We start from the raw sequence: 16,668 nt of genomic DNA on the forward strand, positions 1-16,668 counted from the left end.
TGTGGTTACACACGGCAGTGCGGCGTCCGTATCGTCCTTATGAGCGGCCGCCCCTGCAATGGGTACTTTTCCTGCACCGTCTCCACCAACTTGCTTACAACAATCACTTGTCACAGACGCGCGCCAACTGCCACAGCGAACAAAGACAGGCAGCGAGTAAGCGGACAGATGGCAGCATGATCGGCTATATTTTCCAAGTTCGTGCCTGCAACAGTCTTCTTTGCAGGTCACGTGAACCTTACATTGATCCATAATGCCCTGGTCTACCCTATATATATATATATATATATATATATATATATATATATATATATCCATATATAATATATATGTGTGTGTGTGTGTGAAGGTACGTAATATTTTGAGGGGGGCCAAGATTTGTAGATCCGGCACTGAATTTCGCGTAGGATTGGTTCGAATTTTCAAAATTTGATATCTTTTATGCGACCAAAATCCACGTTTTACGGTACAAACAAGTTCAGAAATACGTGCACCAAAATTGCCCATCACGATAAGCATTCATTTCACTTTGATCAATGTAAGATTCAAGTATTGAAACACAATTGAAAACAAATTTACTAAGCACAGGATTCCTTTCCTACAAAACAAGAACAGCCCATGCAAACGTATAGGATGTAGGTAAAAAGTTAATGAAAATAGTGATCTACAATTTGAGTTCACGCATCTTTGAACCACTGTACGAGTGAACGCTTTGTCGTCATTCCTGTGCAAATATTTTCCATTCTCGTGTAGATATGCTTGTTTCTCACTTTCTATTCTACTTTCTTACATTCAGTTAATCTTATTTATATGGTGCTAACATATATCAATTGCACCAATCGCCATTGAGTCTCTTTTTTTCGTGCTCGAGTCTGCATTGATGATAGAGTTGTTCTGGCACTATTGCTTAGATCTACTGCTTTGATCCCATGTTGTCATTTACTTGTTGTTTGCTTCACGGTGTGCATCGGCGCGTGCTTTCTTCGGTGTTGTCCCTTCCAATCGTGAACTATTTGTGCTTGAAGTTATGTACGTATTTACTACTGATAAGCAAGCAACTTTCCTTGTGTTCGTTACGGTGCGACAAGAACAACACTGTTTCTAGCTTGCATATTATGTAGGCGAAAAGGTGAGAAAACTTTCATTTCAATTGGTTTCGGCATATCTGCTCCTGCTGTAGCTGTGTTTCACTTGAAGAAATGTCGAGGGAGGACTTCGTAAATTCATCTTTCCATATTTCAAGATTTGTATGATTCGGTTTCTTAAGAATAGTGCTTTAAAAGTTAGTAACAATGTTTCATTATAATAACATAGTAACAGCAAACATATTTTCAAGAAAAGGACTTAGTTCATTTTCGAAGAATGAAGGTCTTTGGACTGTTGCAGCTTTATTGTATTTTTTTTTCAAGGTGTGAAAGGGTAATCGTCGTCTCTGACATCTTAATCCACACAGTATGACTAACACAAAATATGACAAAGATCACCTCCCCTTATGAATTTCCACATACTCTCTCTCTCTCGGTTGTATGCGCGCGTGCGTATACAGGGTGTTTCGTAAGTTCGTTTACAACGCTTGGGAGGTGATTGTACGAGTGAAAATCAGGTGGAAAATTCATGTAACGAAATTCCGGAAACGGCTTTGTTGCCGAGTTATTGACGTTTGAAAACGTGGGAAAATGATTTTCCGAAGTGAATAATGGCAAAACGGGTGGAGAGAAGTCGTCGGTGTTGGGCGGTCCACTAAGAAATTGGGTACGCTCTTGTCAAAAAATCACGCGGCAATGTTGTGCAATTTCGGCGCAAGGGATTCCTCAAAGGACGCGAACGAAGATGTTGACGGGAGTGGGGTGGGTGTGTGTTCTGCATGAGCTGGTATCGACGAAAATTGGCATGTGTTGAATGGCACCAAAAAACAAAGAAAATTTGCTGAGCGAAGGGCACCATGACGTAAAAACGAAAAAAATGAACTGTCATAGGTTGCATACCCTGAAGGGCACACAGTATGTTTAATGGAGATGTGAAGGGGACATCATCACAGACGGTTTTCAAAGTGTCCACCATGTACTTCCAAGCAGAGGCGACAACGGCGAATCAAGGATTGTCTAGTGCGCCCCAACAACCCCGGCGTTTCTGCTATCGATGTTGCAGCTACGCTGCAGCTACATTGATACGGGCAACGAAGTCCTCGGCTGACACGACAGGTGTTTCGTAAACGAGGCGTTTCATCTCTCCCCAGAGGAAGAAATCCAGGGGCGTAATATCAAGCGATCGAGGTGGCCATGGCACTGACCCTCCCCTGCCAATGCACTGGTTGTGGAATACGGTATTGAGAAAATGGCGCACATTCCGATCGAAATGTGGGGTGCACCGTTATGTTGAAACCACAGTCTTTGTCTCAGTGCTAAGGGCACGTCCTCTAGTAGTTCAGGCAAAACCTCACTGAGAAATGCTTGGAAAGTGGGCCCACATAGGCGAACAAGGAGAATGTACGGTCCAATCAAATGGTCATGCAGTATCCCGCACCACACATTCACTGCAAATCTGTGCTGATGATGTGCCACTAGCAGTGCATGTGGATTTTCATGTTCCCACACATGACTGTTTTTACTATTGAACACACCAGTTTTCATGAAGATAGCCTCAGCAGTCCATAGTACCGTATTATGAAAATTGGGGATAGTTTCAATTTGATGAACAAACCATTGGCTAAAGTCCTCACGTGGGCCAAAGTCCCGAGGTAAAATATCTTGCACTTTCTTCAGTTTGTACGGGTGCATCCCCTCTTCTGCCAAGACTCGCCACACATTCACATGGGAGGTGTTTCGTTCGTGGGCTAGTGCGCGCATACTGGTGCCTGGATGATGAATCACTGTAGTTAGCACATCTTCCACAAACCGTCGTGTTCGCACACTTCGCGGTCGTCCAACTTCTCGACGAGGTGGCAACACTGATCCTGTTTTCCTAAGTCGAGTGTCTAGAGTTTGAAATAAGGTGTGCGATGGTAACACCTTATTTGGAAAACGTGCCCCATACAGACGCCTTGCAGCACGGCTATTACCTCCAGCCTCCCCATAAGTCAGATGCATGTCTGCCAGCTCTTGGGACGTGTATGCAGCCATCCCTTACACCGGGCTACAAGTGTTTATGGCCGTTAACACTAGTACACTTCACAGAACACGATGGGCTGTAGCTAAGAATTAACACGTAACACTGCTAGGTCAAATGTTTGCCCAACACTACTGTCCAAGAACCTCACGTCTTTCCATTCAACCGTGAGGTGCTGCTGGCACAGCACCTGAAGCGCGGATGGCACAGACACGTGCGCTTCTTCATGAGGAAACCTACACTGTTGGCGCCCCTAGCAGGAAATGTAGTACTTAACGTCAGATCACACGGACACCCATCTGCCCTTCAGGGTATGCAGCCTATGACAGTTCATTTTTTTTCGTTTTTACGTCATGGTGCCCTTCGCTCACGAAATTTTCTTTGTTTTTTGGTGCCATTCAACACATGCCAATTTTCGTCGATACAAGCTCACGCAGAACGCACACCCACCCCACTCCCGTCAACCTCTTCGTTCGCGTCCTTTGGGGAATCCCTTGCGCCGACATTGCACAACATTGCCGCGTGATTTTTTGATAAGAGCGTACCCAATTTCTTAGTGGACCACCCAACACCGACGACTTCTCTCCACCCGTTTTGCCATTATTCACTTCGGAAAATCATTTTCCCACGTTTTCAAACGTCAATAACTCGGCAACAAAGCCGTTTCCGGAATTTCGTTACATGAATTTTCCACCTAATTTTCACTCGTACAATCACCTCCCAAACGTTGTAAACCAACTTACGAAACACCCTGTATACACGTCCACATTGAATGTGTGTGTGTATATATATAGGGTGCCGCAAAACTCTTTTAACTACGCTTGGGTGCTGGTAGATATAAAAACAAGTAACTTTTCCCTATAAAGTTTACCTCGAAAGCACTTAGTTTCTGCGCTATAAGCTCTTAAAATCTATCCTGTACGTATGCAACCCAACACAGCAAATTCTTGCTCTGACATAACTACCAGGGGCGCGTTGCAGGGTTGCCACTAGCGTTCGGCTTGAATGCAACAACTTGGGAGTCTACCAAGACAAATAATGGACAGACTGAAATTAAAGATTACTCATTCTAAAATATCTCCATAATTGATTGATTTATTGATTTGGTTATTTTAATTCGCTTTTCTGCCACCTTTGGTTAATCGCGAAGATGAGGATGATATGATAAAATAACAAATGACACCAATGTCTAGGCCAGGATTTAAACCCGAGACACCTGGCGCCGTAGCGAGCTGTGCTAACCACGTCACCACGGAGTTTTTTCGTGTATCATGCAAAATCAACAATGCAAGGGACACGTGAGATAGGGGAAATCCACGAACGAACAAATGTAAACATGATGTGTTTGCTGCCTCGTTTCGAACACGTAGACTGTAATGTTTTTACAATTAATTTGAAAATTATTCCTATGTGTGCTAGCGTTATTGCTAATCGTGTTCGTCTCATAAGGAAATAATTGCAAGGCTCATTTAATTTAATGATTGATTGATTCATTGATTGATTGATGTGCTTTATTTTACTTCGCTTCTTGTGCCACTTTTGGCTAATTTGCGAAGATGGGGATGAGTGATGATATGATGAAATTGATGAATGGACATTAACAAACATCCATGCCCAAGCTGGGATTCGAACCCAAGACACCTGGCTTATTTTAGAAAACAGTGGCAACATATAAATTTTAGCGACAAGTGATATGTATGTAAGAAAAATTATGTGTTTTAAAAGTGTGTTTCAAGAAAATTCCAACGATTATTTGCAATACTTGGAACATGCACATTAAAAACTCTCTCTCTCCCTCTCTTTCTCTTTCCCTCCACTCGCTGGAGGCACAAGTGGTTCGGATCCCACTTTAAACTGTAGGTCCAGTCCCGATTACCCTTACTGTGCATAAAGTGGACTTAAAACACTAACTGAACAACAACAACAACAACTCTTTCCCTCCACTCAAACTGGTTCATCTTGAATACTCTATTAAAGAAGTTGTAGGAAGAAATTAACATTTTATTGAAAGGAATTACAGTGAGTTCGGTGCCTACTGCCAGTACTAGTTTGTTCCGCACTTCACGATAACGTTTGCTATTGGTACATCAAGAGAAATCCTCGTAATTTACACTCTTTTCATGTGTGGGAATTAGTTTTCTCATTCTGTCTTTGCTTCGCATTCTGATCATGGAACGTGAAAAAAATAATCAAAAGGAAACCATTGAGTACACGTCATAAATTGTACATTCATTGTACCAACTTGATATCAACATTGAAATGTAAGAGTATCATTTTTGGAAGGCACCAAATTGTCAACTTTTGGTTCACCCTGGAAACAACGTTTTGTAGCAAACGAGCGGGGTTTTGGCATCTAGATGAATTTCCAGGATAATTCTTGTGAATTTCTATTCTTCTCATTGTACGTCATTTTTCTGCACTTTCAGGCAAATAGTAAATACGAGGACGAAAGATCCAGTGACACCTTTGTCCAGGTCGGAACTCGTGTCCGGAAAATTCGGTAGAGAGATCATGTGTTGATCACTAAACGTACTCAGTCACCGAAGTGGCTCAAGAATATTCATCTGCCAGAGATTTTTGTTTCTTTTCAGCCTACTTTTTATAACGAATTCGATTCGCAATAGCGATAGTTCACAATATTCTAATAAATAAATTGTAACAACATTACAGTCTGCGCGTTCGATAGGAGGCAGCAAACAAATCATGTTTACATTTGTTCCTTCGTGGATTTCCCCTATCTCACGTGTCCCTTGCAATTGTTGATTTTGCATGATACACGAAACACTCCGTGGTGATGTGGTTAGCACAGCTCGCTACGGCGCCAGGTGTCTCGGGTTTAAATCCTGGCCTAGACATTGGTGTAATTTGTTATTTCATCCTATTATCCTCATCTTCGCGATTAACCAAAGGTGGCAGAAAAGCGAATTAAAATAACCAAATCAATCAATCAATCAATCAATCAATTATGGAGATATTTTAGAAAGAAGACGGCATAGATGAAGATATAGGATATTTTAGTGGAAGATGCCCATTTAAGCATCTTTGAAAATTCTCAGAGAAGTATTTGATATTCGTATTTTCCCCTTTTTGCAGGGAATTAATATTATTTTCAACATTTAATCTCTTATTAATCCATGTTTTGCTTGTTGCATTTTTAACGTTATTTTTTTGAATGATTTTGTCAATTTTTCTTCAGGTTACTGTACTGAACATATCTCCCTGTCAGTACTTGATATTATCTAAGTTTCTGTTCACTAACCTTTCAGTTATTCATCAACAGTTACTTTGCGTTGCTAACGTTTGCGCCTTTTCTCGATTGTGTTTTCTAAAACGATATTATACACATTCAACGAAGCAATTTTATTATAATATGTGGACAAAAAATGGAATAGAGCAGGACAGAATAACACAGTCAATTTAACATAGCGAATATCACTTGTTGTCCTTTCGGTGCATGGATTTATTGTTCGGTTTGTTCTGAATCCCCAGATGATGAAACCGATGTATCTAGTTGAGCTAGAATATCCTTTTCAACAGCTACGTTCTCCACAACTTTCAATAGCCTAAAATTTTGACATCCACTGGAGCTTGCCTTAGCTTTTACCAGGGCCCAAAGAACACGAGCTTTATCGTCAGGGGATCTTAGTTGATCTTTCGTTACTCCTGAAGAACATCCTAAATGTTTTCTCTTCTCGTGGCTTGCCTTTGTACTGTTGAACTCTAACGGTATTAAATTATGTGAATGAGAAATACGCTTGTGCAAAGGTAGCTTAGCAGTATTCATACAAGAGAAACCTGGAGCTTGGAAATTGCTCCGAGTTACTGAATTTGTTTGTGGATTATATGCCGCAGTTTCCGTATGTAATCTTGAACAAATCTCTTGATCCTTGGTAGGACAATAAGCATTGCTACAAGCAGCAATTACATTGTCACTTCCATAGCATTTAAAAAGAGACATATCTGAGGCATCTTCCTGCAACTGCTCTCCTGAAGTTCTATCCTTGCGGAAAGCAGAAGTACACCAACACATCGATTTTTCTTTACACACGCCGATAACATTGGACGAACATGTTGGACACATTTGTGCCACTATTCTACGCTTGCTCCTAACGTTGCTGGTCAGCGGAGATCTAACATCTGACCTCTGCAATATCTCTTCGTCATCTGAGCTCCTATTATGTAATCTTGAATGATTTCTCATATACTCTACGCGATTCATTGAATCTGAATCAAGGAGATATTTGTTGTGAGTACAATGTCGACGGCACGTTTGTGACAACTTCTTTATTCGTGGATCATTTCTTTTAGTTTTCTCATTTTTATCATGGGATGACTTAGAATGTTTTTTGTGAGTAGATGCACGAGCTTCTTGTGCTTTCTTTAAGTATTCAGTCACCTGTATATTCACCATATCGCCTGTGTTGTTTGACTGTTTGATTTGTACTACAACTGTACTGTCATACTTGCCACCATTATTACGGATTTGTTTTCCTTTGTCTTCTGCTTTTGGTTTGTCCTGCGTATCCTCAAAATTTCCTTTTGTGCGTGGCACAGAAATTCTTCCCAAAATTGATGTGCTGCTAGTGCTGGAAACATTTAGATATTGGCCATCATCAGTGTAAGAATCTCTCATTATATGCTTCCATGATTTAGATGATTTCATGTTTTTATTAGCTTTTAATATCTGTTCTTGATGGGAATGAAGCGATGGTATTCTAGCACTGCACCCTTTTGGATTAGAAAGTCCTACTTGTCCTATATCTTCATCTATGCCGTCTCTGCCCCCTAGTGTTGGTGTTAACTTTTCGCAAGATTGTTTCGCATGTTGGGCAGTTTCAGTCGCAGATGATATATGACTTAATGAAAATTTCGTGTCACTGGCAACGTTTAGTTTTCCATTGAAACATTTGGGATTACTGATAATCTTTCGATTATGAATATTACTGATTCCTTGTATCTTGTGTACTAGTTTTCTATTGTCTTGAACAATATCTCTCAGGATACAACGTAAACGGTTGTGAATTGTAACTGTAGCATTTGACACTGACGTCTTGGCCTCGGGAGATTCTGGACTTTTGTCGCTCTTAAAATTACTGTTTTCGACGTGAAATGTTAATAAATCTGATGCTGGATCAGCATTTGTGTAGTAAACCTCGCCTGATACTGTATCCATCTTAAAGGCGAGCTTCTTATCCCTAGTTAACGAGAGATTTTTCTCAGAGGTACAACCATCTGATGATTTGGAGATTATATCTTTAATACTTTCAGGTTGCTTATCCTTATGTGAATTTACTGCATTACCCACTTTGCTTGACGAAGATATTTCGAAGGTGTCGTAAACTGTAACCGCAGGTGTAAAATTAGCTTTCTCTATTACGTCAATTTCACTTGATGAGGCAAGTGATTTGTTTCTTTCGAATGTAGTTGGTGTAATATTGATCGAATCGGACGCAGTGGTTTGCTCAGTTTCGTTTCTTGAATTTATTTCATTTTGTCTCCCTACGATATGGTTAATTTGTGCGGAGCTACATATAATGCTATCTTTGATTTCGTCTCGACATTCTTTCGACCTCAATGTTTTGCCTTGAGTTCCCTCGCCAAGCTTGTGATCATCAGAGATCTTTCTTAAGTATGTCGAATCATTGCTAAGGAGATGTTGCAATTTTGAAATTTCGCCTCGAAGACAACAAATGCTACTTGGACTCCAACGCACAGAGATATATTTTCCACAATGATCGTTTTCTGTCAAATTGCAGGCTGATGTAGGATTCAGAATACCAGATTTTCCAATTACACTTGCACTCTCCATCTGCACGTCACGATCCGATCCAGAGCTTTCGCTGGTGCATCGTGTTTTCTCATCTACGTTATCTTTGATGGTTTCTTGGGAGGAATATGATTTCCAAGGTAAACTTACTTCCTTTCCATCAACCTTGGATGATTCCGCGCTCTTTATATTAGTAGGTTTCCTATCGTTCATATCCTCACAATCATTCCCATTGTCGGTTTCTTTCTCTTCTGAGAACACGTTTTTCCCTTGTAAGCGCGCGTGATTGTTTACCATATCGGATATACTCATTCCATAAATCATATCTTCGATTTCCTTCTGCAAGCTTGAATCTTTTGCACAATGTTCATTTTGTAGCGAGCTCAATGATGTCAAGTTTCTACAAACAATTTCATCCATATTTCTCACACAGAGTTGCCAGAAGTCATAAAAATTAATGCTCTGTGGGCTCTGAAAGTAATCATAATTTTTACATAGCCTACACGGGTTTTCTTGAAGTGATAAATCTGATTTTACTAAAATCGTTTCTAGATCCATTTTGACACACTGTAGAGTTTCGTCTTGGATTCGATTAATATTGTCGTTTGACTCAAGATTTGTCATATTATTAGGTAATACTATTTGTGCACGCTGGTTTAAAAAGCCAGATAAAATTTTATTATCTATAGTATCTGTGGTGTTGAATGAATCATGTATAGTTACGTCCAAGTTTTCTGTAGACAATGTTCTTCTTGCCACGTTCTGCTCTGGATAATTTGCATCACTGTTATAGATGCTCTCTCCTGTATTTTGTACTCGACTGTCTTTCAGATGACCATCAGTTAAGTCACTTCCTACCTCTTCGGGCGACTGCAGTATGATGGAATCTTTAGAAGCCAAACGTATACAGGAAGACTGAGCACTGATTTGTTGCAGTTCTCGAAAAGAGATCTCATTTTTCAAAGGATTCCCACCATCTTCCTCTTTATTGGCTCTTCTTACACGAGAATTGATGCCCTTGTACGTCGAAATATATGTTAAAGAGTGTTGCTTTAATCTCATTCCTTGCAGCCTGTAATATGGAGATAAACAGATCGGAAGTTTACCTGAATCCGGTGATTTCCGTTGAAGCGCAATGTACGAATCAGAGTTCAAATGTCGTATACCTTGTACTGTCATAAGTCCTGAGCTACGAATTGCTCTACTTTTATGGTCACTTCCATTGTACTCTTTAGAACACTCTTCCGCTATCAATGTGAAGTCGTTTTCTTTCGTTTCGATTATTTCAACTTCACTGGCTTCAAATAACATACAATTGAATTCCTTTGCAACCTGTGTATTGGAGATCTTATCTCCAGCTTGCATTACACATGATTTCTGTTTACACACTTGCAATGTGTTATCAATGTTGTCCAGTGGTAGCTCATTCTTGTCTAAATCTTCGAAACAATTCATTTGAATGGTTGTCATTTGATTGTCTTCTGTATTTTGCTTTGCCATGGAACCTTTAGATTGTGTCTCCAAACGTGAAAGATTTATGCCATTTTCTGGTATTTCTTTTAATTTACTATGAGATTTTTCTGTATTAAGATGGGAACCAGATTCCTTCACTGCAATACTGCTATGTGATTCACATGTAATGGTCTTATTTTCCAACGTTTGATGCATAATATATAAATACTCTTGATTATAAACGGGTGGTTCTGGAATTTTGTCATATGATGTTTCTTCATACTCGTACACCTCACATACTTCACAGTCTGCCTCTAATTCATTAATTGGTTCATAGTCATTTACAGTTGTATGCTCTGAACCCTGAGGTGTTTCGTACTTCTCTGTGACACTTTCACTGTCAGAACCAGGTGCAGATGCGAGTTTCGGTGTTTCATTTTGATGTGAATATGTAGAATTAATATTTTCTGGTTTCATAAAATCTGACAGCGATTCAAAATTTTCTGTCAAATCTTCTATGTCAACATCTTGACAGCTGTTTGTAAGCGGTATTGTACTGATGTCACTGTTTGCATAGTGTCTTTCCTGTCGAAGTGCCTGCTCACGTCTGTTTAGGCTATTTGCTCTCACATCGTTGAGTGTAACAGGTAAACTGAAGCAACTGAGCTCATACGATTTCTCTACATCACGAAGTCCAATTGTAACTTCTGCTCCTGCTTGATAAGTTGTAGGCCCTCCAGTGACTCCTTGAAGCTGTTTGACTTCCATAGAAACCCCGTGAGAGAAAAATACATCAGACTGAAACTTCCCTTTATTCACTTCGACAGGAGAATTTTTGGTTGAAATGGTGTTGTTACTTCTTGAATGTGCAATTCTTGAAGGAGATACACGTCGTAACAACTCGGACGGGGTAACCGTTATGTCGTGATTGCCCGAACCGACCGAAGTGAAACTTTCTGATCTGTACGTTTCTTTAAGAGAAGTGTCGTTTTTATTCCGACCTTGGTTGTAGTCGAGCACAAATTCTACAGTGTGTTCTGACTTGGGCTTTTCAAGGCATACTTTTTTTGACAGTGGGTTCGTAAAGATTTTACTTGTTAAGAACTTCTTTTCTGTCAGAATACTGCTGTATTGTCTCATCGCTTGGTTTCTCTGTGCTGTTTCAGTTGTCACTGATTCAGGTAGACTGAAGGAATTTCTTTCGGAGAATTTCCTCTTACGTGAGCGAATAGTCATCATCACGCTGGCTGCTATGTAGCACATGGTTGGTCCCTCAGTTTGCTTATCCCACCATGTAATACAAGGGGAATGTACGTGCGAAGGCGTTTCCTGTGCTGAATTAATTTCACTTGAGGAACACTCGCTACGTTTAACAAAGTCATCTTTTGAAAAAAATGTTTTGTTGTTTTCCAAATCAATAGTTTCCTTTGCCAATACCATTTCTTCTGGAATAAATCTATTCTTGTCATTATCCACTATTTCGTGGGCTACTGGTGGCGTTATAGACGTGCAATTATCGACATTGTGTGATTCCATTCCTGTACTGGAAGTGTGTGTGTCGCTTGTACTACCATTTTCTGATTTTTCAGGTGAACACGTATTGCATGTTGCACTGTCCTTGACCATGTTTTTTCTGCTTTCCATTGAAGGCAGTTTATTCGTTGACATTGCATGAGACTTCTCGAACATAGACACAGATTTCTCCTCTGATTGATTCGTTCCTTCCCATCTTTGTTGAGAACGAGTTCCGTGAGCATATCGACAGCCTGTGGTTTGACTGTGGATTGACTGTTTGCTTAAATTGTTGGTGCTTCCTCCTGAAGTTTGTGATCTTTCTTTTCCGGTTGAGAAATATTTCTGTGAATTCATCTTGGTTACGTTCAATTTCAGATTTCTCTGAGAACAGGAGATAATCTGTTTCAAATGGGTGGTTTTGGAGTTGGTTGTCGTTGTTATGGCATTCCTTTCACGAAGATACTTGGAAGAACTTACTGATTTAAAGGAAATCGATTTCACCTTATTTCGTGTTTCGTCTTCCTGATCGGAGCACCTTTCTGTTCTTGGAGAACAACCAAGCTCGGATTCACTAGACAGCGCATTTCCATTTGATGTTATAATAGATTTAGCTTTACTTTGTTTAGTTGTTGCACGTATTTGTTTTTTCTTTTCTTTAGGTTTTGTGGTGTATGCTGCGTATTGGCTTAAAATATGTTCTCTCTGAGAATCCGCACAGTGTTGCGTATTGCTAACTAAATTGCCTGATTCAGACGTTTGACACTGGGTCGATTTATCAATCGTATCTGTAACCAGAGTGTTATATTGGTTCTGGACTTTAGATATTTCTTTTTGTATATATTTTTTTATGGGCGTTTTGAGACCATCTTGTTCTTTTATCACTTGATCAGCACGTCTGTTAAACCTGCGAGTATAATTTGAATGGCTGGCTTGTTTGTTTACGCCTTTATCTGAATTGCGACTTACCAATTGGGATTCTGCCCGGGAGTCTTCGGGGAGTGTGTTGTTGTGCTTAGTTTTGTGCGACTGTATTCTCATGGAGTTTACTTTTCCTATCTTTTTACTGTCTTTAATTCCCGTTCCGTGGCATGAGTCTCCTGACACTCTGCTTCCTGAAACTTTTTCCGCGGTTGAGGGCCTGCGAGGCATTACTGATGCTGTTTTCCAAGTAGCATCGGGAGAATTTATACCGCAGCTGCTCGATGCTCGTATCCTGTGCGACGCTTCCTGCTGGTCTCGATCTTCATTCTTAACGTTCACTTTGATTGTGCATCCTTTAGGCACAAGTATATTCATCCCAAACATGTTACACTTGTTTTTGCTGTGCGCCTCTTTAATCGGTCTCGATGAGCCGATGCCATTCTCAGCCTCACGCATGGTTCTTTTTGTGTAGTTTAACAGGTCCTCCCATGTGTTTATTTGAGAGTTGGAACCTTCGTTGCTTTTCATGGTCGACTTGGATCGTTCCTTTGTATGTATAGCGTCTGCTATGGATTCTAATGATGTCCTCTCTGTCGATCTGTCGTTTCTGTGGTTCCCCGTCGCGGTAGCACAGGCGTGTTTGGTGGGTTTTACATGCTGCATTAGGAATTTCCTCACGTCCTGTCCGTTTTCACCAAAGTCTCGAAGGAAAGTGGCGTCTTCTGATGATTTCGTCTTGATCAAATCGAGAATTTCTTTTAAATCTTCATCCGGTATGTCCGTTCCGGCATTTCTGGAACGGATAATAGACGTCAGTTTTCTGATTGCTTCGCCTTGCATCATTGGCTTCTTCTCCATCTCTTTTGTATCTTCATTCTGAGCTTTCCTCTTGGACTCGCCACGCTGTAAATTTTTGCAAACTATGTTCTTTACCCTTTCGCACATTGGCTTCTTCCGATTCAAGTCCTCCTTCCGCTGCTCAGCAGTGTTGCTCCCGTACCATTTACTTTTCCAGTTAGCCGCCACAGTGCCAAGCCGTGAGGATGTCCCAGCTTGCCTTGGAGTCGACGAAGTGTTCCGTCTGACATTCTCCGTCTTGCCTGCAAGACGCCCTTTGTCACTTGCTTTTCTGGGTAACATGATTTTTATGAATACTAGGTGAATTTCAGATAGACATCACGTAGTGTTTGGGTTGTTATGGAAGATATTACAAAAGGTTACTGTGCTATGATACAAACACTTTTTCCTGTGAAATAAAAGAAAATGAGAAATGAAGAAAAGTCAGCAATTTTTCATGTTAAAGAACTTGTGATGTAAGTTGATTAATTGATTGATTTGGTATATTTTACTTCGCTCTTCTGGCACTCATGGCCAGGCCGGGATTCGAACCCTGTATCCCTGGCGTAGTAGCGCGCTCTGTTAACCATTCCACCACGGAGATCGGCTTGTGATGTAGGATACACGCTACTAGGTATCTACATCTTACCATTATGAGTAGGAAACGGATTTTAAGATGCAGCACTTTTTCAAGAATATAGCTCCTTTCACACCGATCGTTTGAGATATATATTTTAGGGCATGAAATCAAGTAAAATGAACACACTTTGTTGCACCTTTTTGCACTATTTTCGTCAGATTAGCACATTTATCCCCTTTTACCCTCTTTGATACTTCAGCACCTTTTCCCTTCCTTTTCTTTCATGTTTTGTTAAAATATTGGACAGAAAAATAAATGATTTTTACTCTTCTTGAGCAGCTACATAAAATCCGAAAGTCTCATTTTGTAGAGCAGAACGAGAGCTAAAAAATGGTATAATATAATCATTGCACCCCCAATAGTTCTCTAGATAATGTAGCAAAACCAGCGAGAGATAACACAAACTTCAACAAAACCTATTCGGCAGAACTAGTTTTCTATGCGGTCCGCGCGCATTATGTACAGATGGCGCAGAAAAAGAGAGCATTGAATAATGGCATTTATCCGTACCTTTTTTTGCACCTTTTTAAAAACATTTACACAACATTTTTTCCCTTTCCCAACCATAATTTTGCACCTTAAAAATCCTTTCCCTAATTATGAGAATAGAACATCTTATATTTCTATTCGAAAGTGGAGGGCTATTAGCTGAAATTTTCAGGCATTACGTAAAATCTAAACAAGACAATCCACATAATCGATATTTTGGTGACTTATGAAGCAAATATCTAGGATATTGTAAGGGTAAAAAAGTAAAGTAAAGTGTTCCCCTGTGCTTAGCACCACGAAATGAAGGCGTATAGGGGGTGTGGGGTAAAAGCGTTGTCGCTACTATCTTATCCATTATTTATATTTTAGGATATTGTAAGGGTACCTGGATTATTCACTAAAATATAAATAATGGATAAGATAGTAGCGACAACGCTTTTCTTAGGTTTTCGAATGACTTTATTGTCAAAACCAAATCCCCTTAGATTCCATCAGAGCATTCTTCCAGCATTTTATCGTTTTTTGGTAGGATGTTTATTTCTCTCCACTTCTTTAATCTTGAAGAAGAGATCGTTATTGCATGTGCTCATGTCGAGGCGAAGGAGATTCCTGACAGTGCCTAGTCAGACAGGAAAATGGCTCTCCTGACCTTTCCCTGCCTTTGCGAAACTCTTCCATCAATCAGCGAGACGAAGTTACGTCACAACATGCTTCAGTAGTTCGTGAAAGAAATTCTTTTCAAACATATCGGGTTTTTTTATGTCCACAAGTGTTTCTTCACATTAGTATGTCTTTAGGGTGCCTGCACGTTCCTTCTGCAGTTCGATATAATGTCCACTTCCACAAACACGACTGTCACCACTACGTTCTCACACATTGATTGATTTTGTTTATTTTACTTTTCTTTTCTGCCACTTTTGACTAATTGCGAAATGAAGATGAGTGATGAAATTGATGAAGGAGCACTCACAAAGAATACCCGTGCCCAGGCCGGAATTCGAATCCGGGATCTCTGTTGTGCTAACCTTCCGCCACGAAGGTCGGATCGGCACACACATATCTCGTGGTTCACTATCAACTACCAAAACACCCAACTCCCTGCGACAAATCACGTGACTGACATACCGCCACTAATATCCATCCAACCCACGTATATGCATCTATTTAGTTAACATTAATTGCTCTATCTCTGATAGAATCAATCGGGCCAACTCTCAAGTTTTGTTAAAGTTTGTTTTAAGTCCACTTTATACTCAGGTAGGCTATTTGGGATTTGACCTACGGTTTAAAGTGGGATCCTGTGCAACGTGCTCCACCTGGGATCGAACCCGGGACCTCTTGATTACAAGGCGACAGCGTTGGACCGATTCTCCAGGACAGAGTAAAATCCAATACGAATTGACGTTAACACCCCACCCCCATCCCCACTGAGATCACCCCTAGAGGGTTCAGCGAGTCTACAGGATTGATCGGTGCAAGAGTACGATGTTTGAACCCATATCCCGTGAGTCACCTTGGCCTATTATATCTCGGCATTCAAAGTTTCCAATATGAATTTCACCTACCTCGTGCTCGCTGTTGATGTTCAAGTTTCTGAGTTTGTGCATGTTTAGTAAAAAGTGCATTCAGAATGTAGTGACGAGGAATATTAGAAATTTTGCAGAAGCGGTGTTCGAAACTGTAAATTTTATACCGAGAGGACCATATTTACATTGTTGTGCGACCATCTGTCGGTAACTATGGAGAATTTGATTGTTACCGTGTACGAGACTTGCGAGTTTCGATTTATATTTATTCCAAATTACGTAGAAATCTTTAAATTTTATTAGTGTACCTCACGTCCTGTCTACTTCTGTTTTTCTTATTTTATGTTCGTTTTAACATTTCCAGTATAATCACGACTTCGATGGTGAATGATGAAGTGAAGAAATAAATTGTGACA

The 16,668-nt window shown here is 40.3% G+C and overlaps 1 protein-coding gene across 2 annotated transcripts in view; it reads right to left on the reverse strand.

Moving 5' to 3' along the window:
• The window catches only part of LOC146001596 (uncharacterized), a 38,052-nt gene extending 21,627 nt beyond the window's left edge, over window positions 1-16,425 (reverse strand). Inside the window, exons 1-2 of one of the 2 annotated variants that reach the window (XM_083139116.1) lie at window positions 16,292-16,425; window positions 6,489-14,006 (exon numbers count right to left, since the gene is read on the reverse strand). In XM_083139116.1, coding sequence (XP_082995242.1) covers window positions 6,566-13,900 — 7,335 coding nt within the window. In that variant the 5' untranslated portion in view covers window positions 13,901-14,006; window positions 16,292-16,425 and the 3' untranslated portion in view covers window positions 6,489-6,565. Of the gene's footprint in view, window positions 1-6,488; window positions 14,007-16,291 lie in introns of those variants that run through there. The other variant, XM_083139133.1, reaches the window with a different exon arrangement.
• Between the last annotated feature and the right edge of the window lie 243 nt (window positions 16,426-16,668).

This window comes from Lepisma saccharinum, chromosome 1, assembly GCF_977018435.1.
Source record: "Lepisma saccharinum chromosome 1, izLepSacc3.1, whole genome shotgun sequence".
Taxonomy (NCBI): Eukaryota; Metazoa; Arthropoda; class Insecta; order Zygentoma; family Lepismatidae; genus Lepisma; species Lepisma saccharinum.